Source organism: Spinacia oleracea, chromosome 3, assembly GCF_020520425.1.
Source record: "Spinacia oleracea cultivar Varoflay chromosome 3, BTI_SOV_V1, whole genome shotgun sequence".
Lineage (NCBI taxonomy): Eukaryota > Viridiplantae > Streptophyta > Magnoliopsida > Caryophyllales > Amaranthaceae > Spinacia > Spinacia oleracea.
The window spans coordinates 45,176,718-45,198,921 of NC_079489.1; the positions used below are offsets into that span (position 1 = coordinate 45,176,718).

Genomic DNA, 22,204 nt, shown 5'->3' on the forward strand with positions numbered 1-22,204 from the left:
TTTGGCAGCGACATTACACTTGATCCATATTCATTACTCTGTAATTTTTTTTTTTTAATGTAAGTGGTAGACTTTTATTCATTAGTACTCACTCCGTCTCTTTTTGTTCTTTACGTTTGATATTTTGCAGGCGTTTTAACGATTAATTAATGTGCATTGACATTCTTCTATTTTTAAAAAAAAAATTTAAACAAGGCAAATTACATTTATTTGCATTGTTTTTACTTTTATAAAAAATTTAATATTGGAAAAATGAAAAAAATTAGAAGTCCAAATGGATAAGTGTGAGATTAAATGTCCCAATATATATTTAATTGGTTGAAATAATCATTGAACACAAATTTTGATAGATATTAAAACATTTATGTTATAATATACGGAGTAATGAACAAAAAGATATTGAGGGAGTAAAATTGCAAAAGTCTGAAAAAATTAAATCAGAAATCCAACACTAGCGGAAAGAAGTCTGTGATACGCTGAAAGTGGGCCTATACGTTTTAAGGGGGCACATTTGATGACTCTACAAATGTTCCGTTTATGAAGCAAATTATCACAATAGCTATTCTTGAAACTTATTAAAATTACGGATTTTTCATGAAATACCCCCGAATTTTGGCATAATTCACCAAATGCCCCTCGACTTTCAGAAATACATAAAATATCCTTATTTCAATACTTATTACACGAAATACCCTTATGACGTCATCAACACTAATTAACCCAATTAACCCACCCATTAACCTATTTTTTCCCTAATTACTTTTTCGTTTCTCTCACCCCCTTCCTCTTCCCTTCCCTCCATGGAAATTACTTTGCTGCTACTCTGCCCTTCGTCTTCGTCGAACCCGCAGCCCAGAAACGACCAAGTCACCTCCTCCAAACACAACCATTTCCAACCGATGTGCCTGCAATAACACCTGCAACAGCACTTTGTTTTCACGTTCGTTCGTGCTCTTTTGCGGAGGAGCAACTCAATGCAGTGGAGAGTGTGGTTTTCCGCGGCGGTGTGAAGCGGAGCGAAGCCGAAATCTCCGTCGACGTCGTTAACTGAAGGAACGACGGCGCCGCCGGTAATTTCGCCGCTAATCAGAACCTCTGTTGAGTTCACCGAGTCGAACTCATAGCAGAGGTGAAGGAGTTTCGACATCATCACTCGATTGGACGATTCCGACCATTTTTCTTCAATCCTCTGCATTTTCTGCCAAAAAGAAATCCCACAAACAACCAAATCGTCCGAATTTAATTTTCTGCCAAAAAGTAAAAGTAATCCCACAGACTACCAAATCGTCCGGCAAAAATGCTTGAAAATGCTTGAATTGAAAAAATAACTACAGCTCAAACATAAATTCAGAGAAATATGGAATGAATTAAGAGAAAATTGAAGAGATTCAGAGAAAAAATGAAACGGTGGCAAGGTGGTGGAGGAATCTGGGTTGCTTGATTCGTGAATCTGGGTTGCTTGATGTTTGAGGGGTATTTTAATAGCAGTGGTGGTGGTTGTTACGGTGGCAGGAGGAGATAGAAGAAATGAAACGGTGGGCGTGGTGGGGAGGAATCTGCAATCTAGGTTGCTGATTTTTGAGGGGTTAATGGAAGAAGGAAGGGGAAGAGACCAGTGAGTTTATGGAAGAAGGAAGGGAGAGAGAAAAGAAAAAGAAATGGGTACGTGGGTTGGTGGGTTAATGGGTGGGTTAATGGGTGGGTTGTTAGTGGGTGGGTTGATTAGGGGTGTTAATTAGGGATTATGTACTTTAATTACACGTTAAGAGGTTGATTATGGGGTTGATGACGTCATTAAGTATATTTGGTGTACTTAGTTTTGAAATAGGGGTATTTCAGTCGAGGGGCATTTGGTGAATTACGCCAAAATTCGGGGGTATTTCATGAAAAATCCTTTAAAATTATTATGCTGCTCATGGGCAGTCATTCCATCCATTTATCAGTCGAACCAGTCTCAAGCTGCTGCTAGTAGCTTTCCCTCCCTCTCTAGAATCCAGCCTGCCATATCAGCAAAATCATAAGATGACCTGATGCAGAGTGATCACTGCAAACCAAACCAGAAATAAAATAAAAAACCTCAAAAATCACAGGGAAAAAGTACATTAAATAGGCCAATGTTTGTAAGGCTAAAAACTCACCAGTATACCTCTACCATTACGTGTCTGTGTACGAAAACCTAGGTTTTTTAAATATAGTCCAGGAATATTTCAAATTCCAGTAACTTATTCCACACCATTGACCCCCCCTGCAAGATTTCCCCTCCACGTGGAAACTTATATTCATTCATAAAAGAACCAAAAATGTTCTCAGTTCCCCTTAATTCAAACTACCATTCTTCATTGAGTTCATCCGTCAAAAACTATGCAATGTGGCATGGTAATAAACATTACCATCACTCAACTTTCTTATCATAAAAAACGAAGTTCAATAAAACTTCAAAGCAAATAGAAGTCTAGTGACTTGACTCCCTCTTCAAAAACATAATAAGGGACTAGCTGCAGAAGTTGAACCTCATTGTATTTAAGTTTGAATGCTTTATCGATAGAAGCCCGTGCTTAATAGATACGGAGTATGGAGTATTCATGAGCAAAGCATTATCTAATTTTACACTTAAAAGAAAGCCCAACATCCCAAAAACCGAAGACGGAAAATTTCACAGGGGCGAACGAAAGCATTATCCTTTGATATTCCGATAATTCTTTAGTTTTCTCCTGTGATATTGTACAAATTAGATGTTCGATAATGCTTTCGTTTTCCCTGTGAAACTTGTAACAATCATGCCTTCCGTTGTATTGCATAATACTTTTTGTACCAACTTCTTGATTTCAATACAATCCGTTCATATGATTAATACTCCACGGTAAGTAGTTGGTATAAGTGGTAGCTTACTGAATTGCTGCTGAGGTGTGACAATATGGATGTGCATTGAATTAAGTGTGCCTAGATACACTATACAACCTAGAGATCAAGTGTCTTATAATCTAGATGATGGTTAATTGATTCACGCATGTTTTGAGAGTAAAACATTTTACACCAAACCATTTTACTCTCTTACTCAATCGAAAAACATTTTACACCAAACCAAACATTCCCTAAATGTAATAGAGTTAAGAGAGAAAGAGACTCCTTACCTGACCAACACTCGTACACGCTCTTATCAGAAGCCAATAGTAAAGTGATCAGGGCTAATAGGCTGTATTTCTGATCCAATTTCTGCCAGCACGTCAAAAGCGCGTTCTACTGCTCCAGACTGGCCACAAGCGGTGATAACTGCATTGAACACAACTCGATCTGGCTTCACATTCTACTGCACTATAGGTATGCTATCATTTGGCTTTTAAAGTTACTGAGCAGGTAGTCTAGAAATCAACCAAAGATGTACAATAACTGCATACCTTAAACCTTATCACCTTAAATCCCATAGACCAAAGGCTTTAGCTACCTGGCCCGCTCTTGCAGAACCATCAATAAGAGCTCGATATATGAAGATTTGGTTCTACTCAAACACTCACCATTTCAGGAAAGACCTGATGAACAAAGTTCAGAGTGAACCATAAGAGATTTCAAATAAGAAAATAAGGACAATATTACATGGAAATCCATAAACAAATACTCCGTAATACTCTGGACAAAAATTGTGACTTTAAAAGGAAACGAAAATTACAAGAGGAAAAGGAAGAAAGATCTTAATCAAGATATAAAAGAAGAGCGAAGCATAAATAATCGACAATCCCTGTGACGTTTGCATACGTGTCTTTGATCTGTACCCTAAAACTATAGATCAATTTAGTCATTCCTGTAGGAAATAAAATATCATTGATATATTTTTTTTTTGGTGTACCACCTAGTTCACCCTTAGGGCTAATCCGGATTCGGGACGATTCAGAGTGGATAGGTTCCATTCCCCTCCCAATTGTTGTTGCGGGGATCGAACACGGGTCCTCCCTACCAAGTTCAGTCTCAATCACCACTGAACCAACAGTCAATTGGTAATATCATTGATAATTTGATTAATGAGAAGCTGCTTATCTCATCATAGCCAAATCATGAGTGATAGAAACAGCACCCCCATTTCCGCTTAATTTTTTAAAGCAATCCACGAGCCATTGCAAAGTTCTCAGTCACTAATAAACTAAAATATAAACCATAAGACTAAAATTCAATTGAAGAACGAAACTTGATCCTTCTGCTTATGATTGTTGTGATTCTTGTGAATAATTTTCACTGTTCTCAAAATCAAGCAATTCAATAAAACTTCCCCACTTTAACTACCTACCTGTACATCAATGAAGGGAAATGGGTGCAATTATAAGCATCAAATTACCTGAATGCGATTATAAAGACGATGAATATAGAATTGTCGTTAACCAAACTCATCCGCACAGAACCCTAATTTTCATAAAATGTAACACAATTAGAAATAGAATTCGAACAGTAATAGTTGAATACTAAAAATTTGAAAAGGTGAGGAGAAATCAACCTTAATACTGCTAGGAAACAACCTAGCTATCGGTTAATCCGCAACAAATCATCCGCTCTAACTGCATATTCGACTAACCTCATCGGTTCATCAAGAAAGTACTAGAATGAAACCCTAGAATTTGGATCCAAGCAATTGTAATCAAAGAGAAAGAAAAACGTAGGTTTCGATTGTGATTAATCAAAGAGAATACGATTTCGATTATACTTACCTCGGCGGTGACTCTTCATCTTCCTCTGGTTATCGCCGACGAGGAATATTTTGATGAGACGCTTGCGGTTAATTTCAGTAGTACCCAGATTCTGGAGATATGAAAATATCCTGAAGAACCCTAGAATTTGGGGATTCGAAAGGAATAATCAGTGAATGAAATCAGAAGATATCAGGGAAATTAAAAACCCTAATTTGTCGAGTTTTGACACAATTCGAGAAAAAGAAATGAAGTAGAAAATTTGGGGATAAATTGATGAGTTCAATCGAACGGAAATTTTACGCGGAAATGAAGAGTTTAGGAGGAAAGAAGAAAACAAGAACAGAGAAGGGAAGCCATTGACGAGCTTACTCGCCGTTGGGTGTAATGGCCGGAGAACGAACTGGGAGGCCCGGAACGATGGTGTTTCTGTTCATCTTTTTGTTTGAAGATTGATATCTCGGTTCTTAAGTTATTTTTTTTAGGACAAATTTTTTTTACCACCTATCGAAAAATTATTTTTTACCATCTAAAAAAACAAAACTTGTATTTTACCACCTAATAATAAAATAAAAGTTGTTTTTCACCATCTAAAATTGAAAAAATGGAAGAAACCGTTACGTGGGACAATTACTCATGCGAGTTATTTCGACTTGACATCTACTATGGCTACTGCTTTGCATTGGCTATGCTTAATATCTATCTGCTTTGCTTCTCCCAAAGGTTCACACCATCTTTGCACCTGTTGTCGAAATGCCATGCCCATATCATGTCAAAATCATCTATAACCCCTGTAACCAAACTAGTTGCCTTCAATTTTTCCAGAAGGATGTCGTTAAACACCTCCATTTTACTAGGATTGAATGAAAGAACTCGAGCACATCCTCCTGTAGTGATTGTTGACCTGAAGATAAAATTTGATACTGCTAAACCCCTCTTCTTCACCCCTTCCATAATCTCTTTCCAGAATGAAGCTGCATCTTTTGTTCCGCGAATAAAACCCCTACCGTTATGCCAATGAATCTCATCGTGTAAACTGAATTAATATGACAGTGTCAGGTACAGCAGACCCACTGAAGAAGCTTTTCACCAAATCCCGATATCCTTCATCTAATAGTCAATTCGGGCCTTGATAGTTCGTGGTCATATTCCAATGCCCATTGAAGATGTTTGTGATTCTAATAGACTGTGACTCGTTTTTTGAGTGGGTAAAATGAAGGAAATAATGCCCTTGGTCCAAGTATGCATTCTATGTTAAGTCTAATAAATGCGGTTCAGTATTAATTAACAAGTTAATAATTCAGTGAGATCAAGTGAGCTGAATGCCTAGCTAGAGGCCGCTTCAGTTCAAGTGGAATTAATGATATTAATCCACAGCTTACTCTTGACTGAACCCGTAGGGTCACACAAATAGTACGTAAACGGATCAAGTATTTAATGGCATTAAATACTCCATCTATGAATATTCGGAACCGACGGATCTTGGTTTCAGTGGGAGCTAAGATCGTCACAGGCAAGAAATGAATACTCCGGAAACGATGATATTGCCGGAAACGGAAATATGGATCGTATCGGAAATATAAATATTATCCAAGTCGTAGATGTTGCCGGAAACGGAAACATGGTACGTATCGGAAAATATTATCGGAAATGGAAATATTGCCAGAATCGGAAATATTGCCGGAAACGGAAATATTGTCAGAATCGGAAATATTACCGGAATCGGAAAATAATTCCGGAAACGGAAATATTAAATATTTGTTCGAAACGGAAATTAATTCCGGAATCGGAAATATTAAATATTGTTCGTATCGGAAATGAATTCCGGAATCGGAAAATTTAATCGGAAGCGCATCGTACGAATAAGCATCGGACGAGGCCTGCCGGACGAGGCCCAGCACGAAGCCAGGCCATCGCCCAGCAAGCCAAGCGCGCCGCACAAACAGCCACGCCAGGCCCAGCGCAAGGCCAGGCCCAGCAGGCTGCGCAGCGCGCACAGCGCGCACAGCACGCGCAGCGCGCGCGGGCGCTGCGTGGGCTGCTGCTCGCGCGCACGCATGGGGGCCCATCGTGGCTGCCGTGCGTGTGTGTGCAAGTGTTTGTGTTCGTGCACGTTTCCTAAAACATGCAGAGTTCGATTAATGATTAAATTCCTAATTCTATTTGATAAATTAATTAAATTAGAGTTCTTGTAGGATTCTAGGTTTAATTAATTTGTATCTGAATAGGATTTCGATTCCCTTTCCATACCCCTATAAATATGAGGCTAGGGCTCACAATTTATAACAAGTTTCAAAGTATTCAAAAAGTGAGTTTTTAAGAGAAAACTAAAACACACATCTTGCTCATAAAAGTGCCGAAATTTTCTAGTACCTTAAGGGCGATTCTAGTTGGTCAATCTTAAGGCGGATCCGGACGTGCTGTGGACTATCTACGGAGGGACGACACTTGGAGTCCTAAAGACTTGTTCTTGTTCGGTTCGGGCGCAGCTAGGGAGGGCACGCAACAAAGAGTATGCATCTAAATTATGCTATATGATTATGTGTAAATAATATGTTGTCCTGGGTTAATGGTTGTTTCCGCATGATCTATGTAATGTCATATGTATCATAACCTAACAGTGGTATCACGAGCCCCTTATTATTTTCATAATCTAAATTGCATGAACATGGTTAAATATTACAAATTTGCAAGAATTAAAAGGGGTGATTAATTTTCGTAATTGTTAATTAATTGCAAATTGCGTTTATTTAATTATACGTACGCAGTTTTTCGGCAGTTTCTTCGTTACTCATCCGAATTGAGTGATTTTTGTGTTAATTCCGCATGTAAAAGGCATTCTAAAATTTTGACAAAAATAGTTATTTTTCTGCCGAACCCAGAATTCTCAAATTCGAAGCCTAACTATGACTTTTCGAAGGTTTTAGTTTTTCGAATGCAAAATTTCGTAAATTTAAGATGTTAAATTAAATATTTGCGATTCTTGTTGATAAATCTTGAATTTTTGATTGACCTACTGCATATGTTTAACAAGTTTGAATGCCTAGTCTTGTTAATTATGCAATCTAATTTGTAATTATGATTAATTTGTTGAAAATTAGAATAATTTAGAATTAATTTGATTTTCATAATTAATTGTAATTTAATTAGAAACCTATGATTAAAAACCACCATAAAAATTGTAAATTTATGATAAATTTTAAATTTTTATGACCTAGACTTGAATCCATAACAATCGGAAATCAATTGGATAATAAATTTTCGATTTTTCGCCCTAAAATTATGAAATTAATATTATTTATTAATTTGTCAATAATTTTAAATATAAATTTTAAATTTTTATGCGATTCGTTCATAAAACTTGCACGCACGAAGCAATGGACGCTTCGTGTTACCCTTAAGGGGTGTTGTATAATGCGGGCATGCGACGACGAGCAAGGGAGCTCGTCGCCCGTGCGGCACGAATGCAATGAGCAAGGGCGTAGTGCACGAGCACAAGGCAGCAGCCCTGCCTTGTGTCGTGTGCCACGAGCAATGGACGAGTGGGCATGGGCGAAGGGCGAGCCAAGGCAGTGGCGTGTGGGCAGCAAGCGAGCTGCGCCACAACGCGCGCTGCCTCGCACAAGAGCGCGCAGCCTCGCGCGCAGCGAGCGCAAGCTCGCGTGCCACGAGCGCTGCGCCCAGCATTGCTCACGCGCACAACGAGCGAGGACTCGCGCGCACAGCCAGCATTGCTCGCGCGCACAGCGAGCGATGTCGCCCGCCCAGCGAGCGATGTCGCGCGCCCAGCGAGCGATGGCTCGCGCGCCCAGCGAGCGATGTCGCGCGCCCAGCGAGCGATGTCGCGCCCGCACTGCGAGCGATAGCTCGCGTGCGATGAGCGCTGGCGCGCGCAGCGAGCACCAATGCGTGCGGAGGCTTGCGATGGGGATGCAGCAGCTATGCGACGAGCGCATGGGCTGCGCGCACATGGCCAGCAATGGCTGTGTGCGTGCGGCCCATGGGCGTGCAACGCGTAGGGTGTTTGCGTTACGATTAAAGATCGTTTTGAATGTTTAATTTGAAAATTTCAGTTCACGTAATTTTAATTAATTTTAAAATTAATAATTTAAATTATTTTCTTGGATTTTAATTTTGAATATTGTAATTATAATAAATTTTATTTATTCTAATTATTTTACTAAAATTAAAATCATGAATTAATTTAAATACGACTGAAATTAAATTAAACTTTTGGATTCAATTATAAATTGATATGAGCTTTAAATTTTAATTAAATTTGTATGTTTCCGGTTGGACTAGAAATACATTTTTATGTTTAAAATCAGTAAAGCATATGAATTTATTGGTTTAAGTGGGAGCGCTTTTTAGTCATAAACTCTTGATTAGGTCTACAAATCCTTAAGGTTAAAACAACTTGATTAGAATTAATAAGGACTGAATAATTGGTAGATTATTGGTGCCCTTGATTAATTGTTGCAAATGTTTACGTGATGCATAATGTGTTTTACTAACCAGCTATGTGGGCCATTCATGATAATGAATGGGTGAATGGTATATATTGTATATGTACTGTTTTGCAGGTTATGAAGTGACTAGTATGGCCCAAATAGGATAGAAAATATGGTCTGCGTACCATTAATTTGAATGTAATTGGTCTGAAGTACCAAAGTTATTTTTCAATTCAAATATGGTCTGCGTACCATCAAATAGTTGTAATTAGTTATAGCTTATCCTATTTGAAGAAAATGGTGCCTCCCACGGAGATTTTCAAGACGGACTTTGAAGTTAAAGCTTCAAGATGAAGTCGGGCCATACTAGATCACAAATATCTTATGCATGTTTTAAGTTATTTATTGCTTTTAAATATGTCTTAAAATGCATGAGATCAAAAGCTTGATTATGTTGCATGATTAAGGATTTTAGTTCACTTAAAATCTAACCAACATAGTAAGAGCCTTAAGTTCCAAACTTAAAAATTGAGTTAAAAGGTGCCATGCCAAAATATACACTTGCTTGGATATCCTTTACATCAATCTAGTAATAGTTTTCGCTCAGCGAGGTGTTACTTATTGGTCCTAAAGGGGCAAGGTACACAAATAATTGTGAGTACATGTTAGTTTTGGTGAAACTCAACGATATAAGTAAGGAGTCCTTTTATGTCGTGGCAAAATCGATAGGTTTACCTAATAAGTTCTTAGACGTACTTATCAACCAAGAATAGTTTCTAGACTATTAGCAAAAGGCTTTTGCTTACCTAAGATGTTCTAGGATTAAGTCGACAAACTGTGCTTAGTTCTTCAATGATTTTAGGATCTTGGAATCATTTTATTCACACCTGCCGGAACACATAATTTGAATAAAATGCTTAATAAACATTGAATTATGCATGTATGCTAGAATTTAAGTTTATTAAGAGAAACTGTGAATGGTTATTTATTTGTTTATTCTTTTCAATTGTAGTTTTTAATATGGCAAACAACAATTCATTCAACATTCGATCAATTCTCGAAAAGGAGAAGTTGAACGGGAAAAACTTCCTTGACTGGCAAAGGAACTTGCAAATAGTTCTTATGCAGGAAGAAAAGGAGTATGTCCTGGATGAGGCGATGCCCGAAGCTGCAGGCGACGGGGTCACTCAGGCAGCCCTCAATCGTTGGATTGATGCCAACAAGGATGTGAAATATCTAATGCTCGCCACCATGAGTGCGGATCTGCAGAAAACGTTCATCAACTCAGATGCTTTCACAATCATCAGTGAGTTGAAGAACATGTTCCAAGATCTGGCTCGAGTCGAAAGATTCGAGACTCATAGGCAAATTCTTGAGACCAAGCTTAAGAAAGGCGAGCCCGTAAGTCCACATGTTCTCAAAATGATTGGACTCATTGAGAATATGAGTCGGCTGGATCAGCAATTTTCTCAGGAAATGGCTATAGACACCATCCTCCATTCTCTTCATAGCGGGTATGATCAGTTCAAACTGAACTACAGTATGAATAGTCTGGACAAAACGCTCACTGAGCTTCACGGTATGCTTAAGACCGCTGAAAAGACGCTCAAAAGTGATAAGCAGGATGTGCTTATGGTGCGTGGGGGCAAGTTCAAGAAATCTGGAAAGAAGAGGAATGCTAAGAAAGGTGGCAACAAGGCCAGCCCAACTAAGCAAACTGGCGCCAAATCTGCAAAGAGGAAGGTCAGTCAACCCACTTCTGAATCCGAATGCTTCTACTGCAAGAAGAAGGGGCATTGGAAGAGAGATTGCTTGAAGCTAAAGGAAGATCAGAAGAACGGAACAGTCGTTCCATCTTCAGGTATTTTCGTTATAGACTGTATACTTGCTAATTCAACTTCTTGGGTATTAGATACAGGTTGTGGCTCACACTTATGTTCCAATCCACAGGGACTAAGAAGAAGTAGAAAGTTAAGCAAGGGTGAAGTCGACCTACGAGTGGGAAATGGAGCACGGATTGCTGCATTAGCCGTAGGAACTTACTATTTGTCGTTGCCCTCCGGGCTAGTTTTGGAACTGGAAGAATGTTTCCATGTTCCAAGTCTTACTAAAAACATCATTTCAGTTTCTTGCTTAGATGCTAAGGGATTTTCCTTTTTAATAAAAGACAATAGTTGTTCGTTTTATTTTAAAGAGATGTTTTATGGATCTGCTAGACTAGTCAATGGACTTTATTTATTAGATCACGACAAACAAGTATATAACATAAATACCAAAAAGGCCAAAAAGGATGATTCAGATCTCACCTATCTGTGGCATTGTCGATTAGGCCATATAAACTTGAAACGCTTAGAAAGACTTCAAAGGGAAGGAATTCTAGAACCATTTGACTTAGAGGATTATGGTAAATGCGAATCATGTTTACTTGGCAAAATGACAAAGCAACCTTTCTCTAAAGTTGGAGAAAGAGCAAATGAACTATTGGGTTTAATCCATACAGATGTATGTGGACCAATGAGTACAAATGCTAGAGGTGGTTTCAGCTACTTTATCACTTTCACTGATGACTTCAGTAGGTATGGTTATGTCTACCTAATGAAGCATAAGTCTGAATCCTTTGACAAATTCAAGGAATTTCAGAGTGAAGTAGAGAATCAATTAGGCAAGAAGATTAAGGCACTGCGGTCTGATAGAGGCGGTGAATATCTGAGCTATGAATTTGATGACCATCTGAAAGAATGTGGAATTCTATCAGAATTGACTCCTCCTGGAACACCACAATGGAACGGTGTGTCGGAACGGAGGAACAGAACCTTGCTAGACATGGTCAGGTCAATGATGGGTCAGGCCGAACTTCCATTAGAATTTTGGGGACATGCACTAAATACAGCTGCACTCACTATAAATAGAGCTCCTTCTAAAGCTGTCGAAAAGACTCCATACGAATTATGGTTTGGAAAGCCTCCAAATGTGTCTTTTCTTAAGATTTGGGGATGTGAAGTATACGTCAAACGATTAATTTCAGACAAACTTCATCCAAAATCTGACAAATGTATCCTTGTGGGCTATCCAAAGGAAACAAAGGGGTATTACTTCTACAATACATCTGAGAACAATTGTTGCTCGAGATGGTGTCTTTTTGGAGAAGGATCACATTTCCAAAATGACAAGTGGGAGAAAAGTAGACCTCGAAGAAATTCGAGTCGAACAACAAACTCTAGAGAATGCTCAAGATGACATTCAGGATGAAACTCAGAGATCTTTAGAAGAATCTGGTGAGAATCATGGTCAATCTAGAAATGTTACCCCGCGTAGATCGCAAAGATATAGATCTCAACCGGAAAGGTACTTAGGTATTTTGACGAACGAGAGCTATGACGTTCTATTACTTGAAAGTGATGAACCTGCGACTTACAAGCAAGCTATGACGAGCCCTAGCTCCAAGCAGTGGCAAGAAGCCATGCAATCTGAATTAGACTCCATGTCTGAAAACCAAGTATGGGATTTGGTCGATTTGCCAGATGGCTACCAAGCCATTGGAAGCAAATGGGTTTTCAAACTGAAAAAGGACAAGGATGGGAAACTTGAAGTTTTCAAAGCTAGATTGGTCGCAAAAGGTTACAGGCAAGTCCACGGTGTGGATTACGATGAAACCTTTTCACCAGTTGCAATGCTAAAGTCTATTCGGATAATGTTAGCAATCGCTGCATATTACGATTACGAAATATGGCAGATGGATGTCAAAACTGCTTTCTTAAACGGCGTTTTAACAGAAACTGTGTTTATGACACAGCCTGAAGGTTTTGAGGATCCAAAGAATGCTAAAAAGGTATGCAAGCTAAAGAAATCTACGGATTGAAGCAGGCATCCAGGAGCTGGAATATACGTTTTGATGAAGCAGTCAGTGACTTTGGTTTCATCAAGAACGCGGACGAATCTTGTGTATACAAGAAGGTCAGTGGGAGCAAAATTGCTTTCCTAGTATTATATGTCGACGACATATTGCTTATCGGAAATGACATTCCTATGTTGAACTCTGTCAAGATTTGGCTTGGGAAATGTTTTTCGATGAAGGATCTAGGAGAAGCACAGTACATATTGGGCATCAAGATTTACAGAGATAGATCTAAAAAGATGATTGGACTTAGTCAAAGCACTTATATCAATAAGGTGCTTGATAGGTTCAAGATGGCGGACTCCAAGCGAGGCTACCTACCCATGTCTCATGGAATGACTCTAAGCAAGACTAAGTGCCCAAAAACACTTGATGAGCGTAGACGAATGAATGGGATTCCATATGCATCATTGATTGGTTCAATAATGTATGCTATGATATGTACACGCCCGGATGTTGCGTACGCACTCAGTGCTACGAGCAGATACCAGTCAGACCCAGGAGAGGCGCATTGGACTGCTGCCAAGAATATTCTGAAGTACCTGAAAAGGCACAAAGATGACTTCCTGGTCTATGGTGGAGATGATGAATTAATTGTTAAAGGCTATACGGACGCAAGTTTCCAAACCGACAAAGATGATTTTAGATCACAGTCTGGGTTTATCTTCTGCCTCAACGGAGGAGCAGTAAGCTGGAAAAGTGCTAAGCAAAGCACCATTGCGGATTCTACAACTGAAGCGGAGTACATTGCTGCACATGAAGCAGCAAAGGAAGCTATATGGCTAAGGAAGTTCATAGGAGAACTTGGTGTAGTCCCCTCCATTAAAGGACCAATAGCCCTGTATTGTGATAATAACGGAGCTATTGCACAGGCAAAAGAGCCTAGACACCACCAGAGAGTCAAGCATGTACTTCGTAGATTTCACCTTCTACGAGAGTTCGTTGAAAGAAAAGAAGTCGAGATAAGCAAAATTGGAACTGATGACAACATATCAGATCCATTAACTAAACCTCTGCCGCAGGCGAAGCACAACTCGCACACTGCAGCTATGGGAATCAAGCATATTGGAGAATGGCTTTGATGTCTCTGTTTAATGTTTTAAAGTTTTAGAGTTTAAATCTTTGTAAAACATTATTGGTTAATCATTCACAATAAATGAAAAGAATTCATTTTTCCATTTAATTTGTGGTTTATTAAATGATGAGTCCCTTCAATTTGACGATATATTCAAGATAGACTGTCAGGACCAGTCCTGTGACTAAGAAATGTCTATCAAGTGAACTTGAATGTCAAAGGTTGAAAATGGTCCCTAATCGGAGTTTTCTATAAAATTGGACGCATAGAAAACGTTAGACGATTAGAATGCAAGATGACTAGTAGTTCTGTTTCTTGAACTATGTGGACATGGCAATGTCATAATCATTTGCATAGATACTTACTTTGGGAAGACTAGTATCGGACAAGACCTATGAAACTTTACTGTAAGAGATGAAAGTCTGTCATAAGTAAATTTCATTAAATTATTAGACACTAAATCCTCAATACCTGAGTGATTTGAGATTACTTGTTTGAGAACTGGTTGCTTTGACGTTGACCAACCGTCGCACCGTAAAAGGAGGCTATAAAGGCAACGCTCAGGTAATCACCTATCAAACGAAGTCTAATCTCAAGATCGCAAGATTGGGATTGTCCTCCCATAAATCGGGATGAGATGCTTAAAAGTTGTACAAGGCCACTCGGAGAGCTAGAAACTGTGAAATGCATGGCCGTGCTCGGATGAATCATAGGCTATGATTATCTGTTTATTTGATCAGTTGAACTCTGAAACCGAGGAACACCTCTGGACATAATAAGGATGACAACTCTTACCTTATGTTCAAGAGCAAGCATCGAGCGACAAAGGAATTAGGAAATGCACACTTGTCCCTAAGGACAAGTGGGAGACTGAAGGAAATAATGCCCTTGGTCCAAGTATGCATTCTATGTTAAGTCTAATAAATGCGGTTCAGTATTAATTAACAAGTTAATAATTCAGTGAGATCAAGTGAGCTGAATGCCTAGCTAGAGGCCGCTTCAGTTCAAGTGGAATTAATGATATTAATCCACAGCTTACTCTTGACTGAACCCGTAGGGTCACACAAATAGTACGTAAACGGATCAAGTATTTAATGGCATTAAATACTCCATCTATGAATATTCGGAACCGACGGATCTTGGTTTCAGTGGGAGCTAAGATCGTCACAGGCAAGAAATGAATACTCCGGAAACGATGATATTACCGGAAACGGAAATATGGATCGTATCGGAAATATAAATATTATCCAAGTCGTAGATGTTGCCGGAAACGGAAACATGGTACGTATCGGAAAATATTATCGGAAATGGAAATATTGCCAGAATCGGAAATATTGCCGGAAACGGAAATATTGTCAGAATCGGAAATATTACCGGAATCGGAAAATAATTCCGGAAACGGAAATATTAAATATTTGTTCGAAACGGAAATTAAATCCGGAATCGGAAATATTAAATATTGTTCGTATCGGAAATGAATTCCGGAATCGGAAAATTTAATCGGAAGCGCATCGTACGAATAAGCATCGGACGAGGCCTGCCGGACGAGGCCCAGCACGAAGCCAGGCCATCGCCCAGCAAGCCAAGCGCGCCGCACAAACAGCCACGCCAGGCCCAGCGCAAGGCCAGGCCCAGCAGGCTGCGCAGCGCGCACAGCGCGCACAGCACGCGCAGCGCGCAGCGCGCGCGGGCGCTGCGTGGGCTGCTGCTCGCGCGCACGCATGGGGGCCCATCGTGGCTGCCGTGCGTGTGTGTGCAAGTGTTTGTGTTCGTGCACGTTTCCTAAAACATGCAGAGTTCGGTTAATGATTAAATTCCTAATTCTATTTGATAAATTAATTAAATTAGAGTTCTTGTAGGATTCTAGGTTTAATTAATTTGTATCTGAATAGGATTTCGATTCCCTTTCCATACCCCTATAAATATGAGGCTAGGGCTCACAATTTATAACAAGTTTCAAAGTATTCAAAAAGTGAGTTTTTGAGAGAAAACTAAAACACACATCTTGCTCATAAAAGTGCCGAAATTTTCTAGTACCTTAAGGGCGATTCTAGTTGGTCAATCTTAAGGCGGATCCGGACGTGCTGTGGACTATCTACGGAGGGACGACACTTGGAGTCCTAAAGACTTGTTCTTGTTCGGTTCGGGCGCAGCTAGGGAGGGCACGCAACAAAGAGTATGCATCTAAATTATGCTATATGATTATGTGTAAATAATATGTTGTCCTGGGTTAATGGTTGTTTCCGCATGATCTATGTAATGTCATATGTATCATAACCTAACATAAAAATCTTGACAAAACAGAAGATAGCAAAGCAGAAGCAAAGAAGATACCAAAGCAGAAGAAATTTTTTGTTTAGGTGGTAAAAAACAATTTTTACACATTTTTTAGGTGGTAAAATACAAGTTTTGTTTTTTTAGGTGGTAAAAAACAAATTTTCAATTTTTTTAGGTGGTAAAAAATAATTTGTCCTTTTTTTAAAAGTATTTGTGAAATTAATTCAGTAAATTTTTTTTTAACACATAATTGGACTTATATTAAACTAAAAATAGAAGGTTCGAATACAATATCGGGACAAAAACCAAAAACTTGCCACCCCGATTGTTAACCCATGAAATCCAGCCCTTCTATTGTCCCAAAATATATACAAATTTAACAAAATCATGACCAAGCTTCCTAAAGTAAAACAACAGTGAGACATCCAAGCTTGGGGTAAACCATGCACTTAAGTGAACTATTTTCCTGGATCACGAATACTCTCTGCATCTTCATCGTGTAACTGCTCTCGCACTTGGGTAGTTCTTGTGAGTCTTGCCGCCGTCGTTGTAACTGTAGTGGAGATCGTTCTGAACATAATTTCCGTTGTAAAGGTTGGACTATGCTGCTCCTCAGAAATGTTTTCCTCCAAATCAATTACATTACAGCTGCTAGATCCCTGGTGTTGCCTTCTCTTCTCTGCATTTTCCATTTTTTGTAGATCACCTTGGTATGCGATGTTAGAAAAAGGAGGGGGGTTGAGGAAGAAGTTGTGACCAACTGCCATCTCCAACGCATAATGAGCAAGGGCATGTGCCACTTTGTTATTTGCCCTAGGGGTATGTTTCACCACCAAGGATTTGAACTTGCCCATAAGATTAGCTACATCAGTTAACACAGGTTTGAGCTCCTCATGGTACTTTCCATTCACGGATCCTAACATTTGTAATAAGGCTTGTGCATCTGTTTCCACTTCCAGATTCTGAATTTCATATGATACAGACATGAGCAAACCTTCCCTCATTGCATAGAGTTCAGCAGCAAGGGCGGTGATTGCATTGAACTTACTCGAGAACCCCATGTACCATCTTCCAGTGGCTCCCCTGAAAACTCCACCCCCACCAGCATTGTTGTGAGCACTAGTAGAAAAAATGTCATTTGCAGCGCACGTAAAAGGGGCTTTTTGCAGCGTTTTTTAGCGCTGCAATTGTGATGGCTGCAAATAGTGGACTTTTATTTGCAACGAACAAAAACGCTGCAAAAAGCAATTAATTGGAGCGCATGGTGTTTCACGCGCGTTGTAATTAATGTCTATTTACAACGCTTTGATGTACATAGGCACTGCAAAAAGAGGTTTTCAAAGGGAATTTTCTGCCACTATTTACAACTTTGGTCTACCAGCACGCGCTGTAAATAGTGCATTTATTTTACAAAATAAATAAATTCCTGCACTAATACATTGGTACTACTACTCGATACTAGCCTCCATAATTATGGCCTAACATCCATAAATACATAAATAAGATCCATAAATACATAAATAATATCCATAAATACATAAATAAGTAATACAGATGTACCTTCTCAAACCCTGCGAATAAAAGGAATCTACATCTGTACCACTAAACACCCCTAAACAGCTAGCATGTTAATCTGCCACCACTAAACACCCCTAAAAGATGATTAAACTGTGTATCGATTAATCTCAGCAAGAATTCAGCAGTAGCAATATTCCCGTCGATTCGCCAGGTTGATTAATAAGATATCCAGTCACACAGATGGGTCTTGGATTCCTAGAGAACTGTGGTAAAGTGAGAAAAAGTTTCATTCGTACACTTAAACTTCTTTTAGAAGTACAAGCTCCCAAAATGCCTATGATTATGAAACCTAATAATAATAGTCATCCTTTGATAATCTAAATGATACAGACAAGCAGCTAGCGAATATACAAATAAGGAGAGAGGAACTTACTGTCAGTGGGCTCAGTAGACAGCAAATTTACCTCATGTGTTACTATAGCATCCAGTCCCTCCTGATCATCTGGAGCCTCTTCAGATAGCTCTTGTACATCAAACCCTGATTTAATTCACATTGCAAATAATTATGTCAGCATTGCAAAACTGCAAAATTTCAGCTCTGGTCCATAACAGCTAATTAGCAATTTTATTAATTGACATATAGAAAGAATTACATAAAGTGAGAGCATGCACATAAGCCTCCATTGTGCACAACTATACAAGGTAAAGACCTTGTTCAACCCACTTCACAAGGTGATATCCAAACAAAATAGTTCCCAAACAAGCAACACCAACATACGGCAAAACTGATGCAGAAGATTTCCCTTGATATTTGATAGGAGTGGCATCTTCAAGATCTCCTCCTAAGATGTACATGCGGTGTGGATTATGAGAAAATAACCAAAATACAATGCATCATAGAAAACCTAAAGACATAGAAGTGATATAACACCTAAAGACATTGTCACTAAAAAGCGTTTTAGATGGTTCGACTACCAAAACTCCAGAATTCAATCTTTCAGAATGATTCAGGTTAGCACAAAACTTCCCACAACTAAAGATCTTCAATGTTCTTGATCACAATTGTATCTTCATCAAGATACGCAACTGCACAACACACATACAAATTGTTTATCATCATTCTAAGAAGCCGGATTCAGGAAGTCAATTGTAATAACAGATAAGCAGAACCTGATAAGCATTAGTATATATATATCTCAAAATCAAGTTACCTTTTTTGTAATTAGTCATGTTGAATATCTTCATCTTTGTGTAAACACCCCAAAACCTTATCGGACGAACACAATTGGGATTCTCCAGCAAAGAAATCATCTTTACAATCCAACGATCAGCCTGTCCAACAAGTCAAAGTTAAAACCTTCTTAACTCCTTGCGTTAAAAGATGCTAGTGTATAATGCAAAATATAGCACCACAATACAAAGTACAACAAGCTGCTCAAATCATAATCCAAGATAAAAAGAACATACACATAAACATTATAAATAGTTCAGTACATCGAAATCATATACGGCCAATTCTCTAACTACACCAGGTACAACCTCATGCTATAAATTAAGCTTTAAGTTAAAAATACAGGGAGTTGCCCTAATCGTCATTCTAGATCTCACAAAACCACATAGAATTGTCTAGGTAACCAATCGAGTCAGAAATCTGACAACTAAACTTGTTACCTGAGAGGTCGTCTAGACTAGAGTTTGAAGTTCTTGGAGTTTTCCAATTTCATCTTAACTAATATCTACCCCTCGTCGTAGTTACTCCAACTCAACCACAACTACTTCAAGGCCTAACCTGCTGCCTCGTCATCTCCTACAGACCACACACAGCAGCAGCCATTTCACACATACAAAAAAATGTCAAATGTTACCAATTCAATACAACAGAAAATGAAGGATAACACAACATCAAATAAACCAATTCAATGACAACTGCATAGTAAGCTTCGAAGATTTTTTCAGAATGCATAACCATATTGAGTATTTTTGCTAAAGATTCAGAAAATCTACTTAGAATTTGGGCATAGTGAATCCTTAATATTCCACATTAAGCACGACAATAACTTAAATAATTTCTATTAAAACACCCTTAAACATGAAGACAAAGACTGAAACAACTTGAAAAATGCAGGAAATTAAATATATATATATATATATATATATATATATATACAGTTAGAGAATGTAGTTGTAAAAAGTTCCGCCACGCAAATGCAGATAAGCTCCCATGGGCACGTAATCAAAGACAAGAAGCCTCATTTTCCCTACAGAACAAAAATTCACAAGAGTTTAAAGTTGGATAGTAAGAGTACTTTTGACATCGACCTACCACTATTGCAATTAGATTGATGACAAAAATTGATTTAGATAATCCAATGCCCCTAACTTCTATAAAGCAACCTTACTATGTTATGTCCACCCTTTTAATCAATTGTATACAATCCTTAATTACAACTGACTGAAAAAAGAAAATTAAAAACAAATGATTACAAGTACTTTGTGATTCTTTATTCAGATAATGAAACAACCCAATTCTATAATTAAGGCAAAAATTACTTCTCGGCTACACGGGATTCAAAATTTAAGACGGGCAGAATCATACCTTGAGCCAGAAGGAGAAGGAACAACTTCACCTAATCCGTCTTCCTCCAATGCTAAGATGATCAAATACCGGCCCTTTCTTCTAATTTATCTCGGCCAGTTCCCAAAGCAGTGCCCCCTTTGAATAACTGAAGAGTTCTGGTACCGTATTTGGTGATCTTTTGGTTCCCTAGACTTAACTGGTACAACGCTGTCATCTCCAAAGTTCTTCTCAGGGACACTGAATTCCTGCTGCTGGTTATACGACGGTCGCAGGACTGATTACCTGCACTTGAATTATATTCAAATAGGTCCAGGTACTCATCAACCTCTCCTCCTCCCGTTAAAAACCCATTTGTATTTAGGTTGTTTCTGTTCTTACCTGGGTAAAGTAGCAACCATGAAGCAGCTTCATGCTCATCCGCTTCATTATCAGTGGTCTGATCATCTCCCTTAGGCAGGTCCAAGAATCCGAGTAAATTCCAAAAACTCAAACCAATTTGGCCAGAAAAATTAACAAAATCGACCTAAATAACATAAAAAAAACAAACAACAAAATTAATCGAAAAATGACCCGAATCGGTCTTCCAGTCAATAAAACCACCCAAAATTACATCAAATCAAACGAAGAACAATCAACCCTAAAATCAATCAAATCACCCAAACATCATAACCCAAACAAACTTCCAAGAACAAATAGAGATTAAGACTCGAATCCATACCGCAAAGCCAACAACGAAGGTTGAACATCGAGCCGCAGAAGGTCGAATTCTTTCTCTCTCTTCTGCCCTTTTTTCATCTCTCTGTAGACCGCTATTGAAATCTTGATGCAAAATTGAAAGATTACGAGATATTTGGAGGAAGATTAAAAGGGAGATTCACAATGAGATTTACAAAGAGAGATGAATGCTGGTTGGGGTTTCAGATATTAGATTTGCGATGGAGTAGATCAAAGATAAAGAGGAAGTAATAATCGTCGGTGAGATTTGCGAAGGAGAACTGTAAATGAGTTTTGGAGATTTGATAATTAGGGCTGAGATCTGAGAATGGATCAACTCAGAAGGAAAATGTCGGTTGAAGTTCTATTGCAGCGAACACTAAAGGGAAAAACTGCAATTAATTGCACTAATTGCATCTTATATTACCCCATACGCGCTGCAAATTTTTTTTAAAATATATTTTTCTTAGCGCGTTGTTCATATAATCGCTGCGAGTAATTCATTTATACCTTGACCCGCGTTGACCAAATCCTTATCGCAGCGAGTGTAACTTGTATGAGTTGTAATTGGTGAGTTGCAAATGAATATTTCTCTACTAGTGGAGCCCTCCAACTTCCATCAGTATTGAGTTTTAGGTAATCATATGCTGGAGGAGTCCACAACGTTGGCACCATCTTTGCTTTGCCTTTATCCTTACCCTGAAAAATCTTGTTAGTAGTGGTGTAATCAACATAAAAGGCATTATAAATAGAAAAGGCCTTGGCCATTTTTTGTTTAAACACTGCCTGATTTCTAGACTTCCAAATATGCCAAATGGCGATACAGAAAATGGTTCTCCAAGTTCTAGATTGGCTTAGATTAAAACTAATCCAATCAATCCAAGGAAGGTGGAAGAAGCTATGGAGATTGATACAATTGTGTTTGACTAACCTGCTGAAACTATAGTTCCATAGGATACTCGATTCCCAACAATCTCTAAAGAGATGCAAATGATCTTCTTCCTAAACAAAACAACGAGTACAAAT

The 22,204-nt window shown here is 38.7% G+C and overlaps 1 protein-coding gene across 29 annotated transcripts; it reads right to left on the minus strand.

Annotated features, from left to right (window-relative positions):
• Positions 1-382: 382 nt before the first annotated feature.
• Positions 383-21,628, minus strand: LOC110790932 (uncharacterized). 29 transcript variants are annotated; one of them, XR_008930392.1, is made up of 11 exons: positions 21,183-21,621; positions 20,843-20,987; positions 19,558-20,746; positions 19,098-19,218; positions 18,540-18,972; positions 18,351-18,424; positions 4,692-4,811; positions 4,481-4,594; positions 4,325-4,389; positions 3,132-3,527; positions 383-2,044 (listed from the first exon to the last, which is right to left on the minus strand). XR_008930392.1 is itself a non-coding variant. In XM_056840245.1 (6 exons), the coding sequence occupies exons 5-6, from the start codon at positions 18,353-18,355 to the stop codon at positions 16,827-16,829; spliced, it is 630 nt and encodes a 209-aa protein (XP_056696223.1). In that variant the 5' UTR covers positions 18,356-18,972; positions 19,098-19,218; positions 19,558-20,751; positions 20,843-20,912; positions 21,183-21,628; the 3' UTR covers positions 16,597-16,826. The 29 variants fall into 29 exon arrangements, 5 of the variants coding, with proteins under 5 accessions (XP_056696223.1, XP_056696221.1, XP_056696220.1 ...); XR_008930396.1 differs by having other exon boundaries at positions 3,132-3,270; positions 3,396-3,527; positions 18,351-18,972; XR_008930395.1 differs by having other exon boundaries at positions 3,132-3,304; positions 3,396-3,527; positions 18,351-18,972.
• Positions 21,629-22,204: the final 576 nt, after the last annotated feature.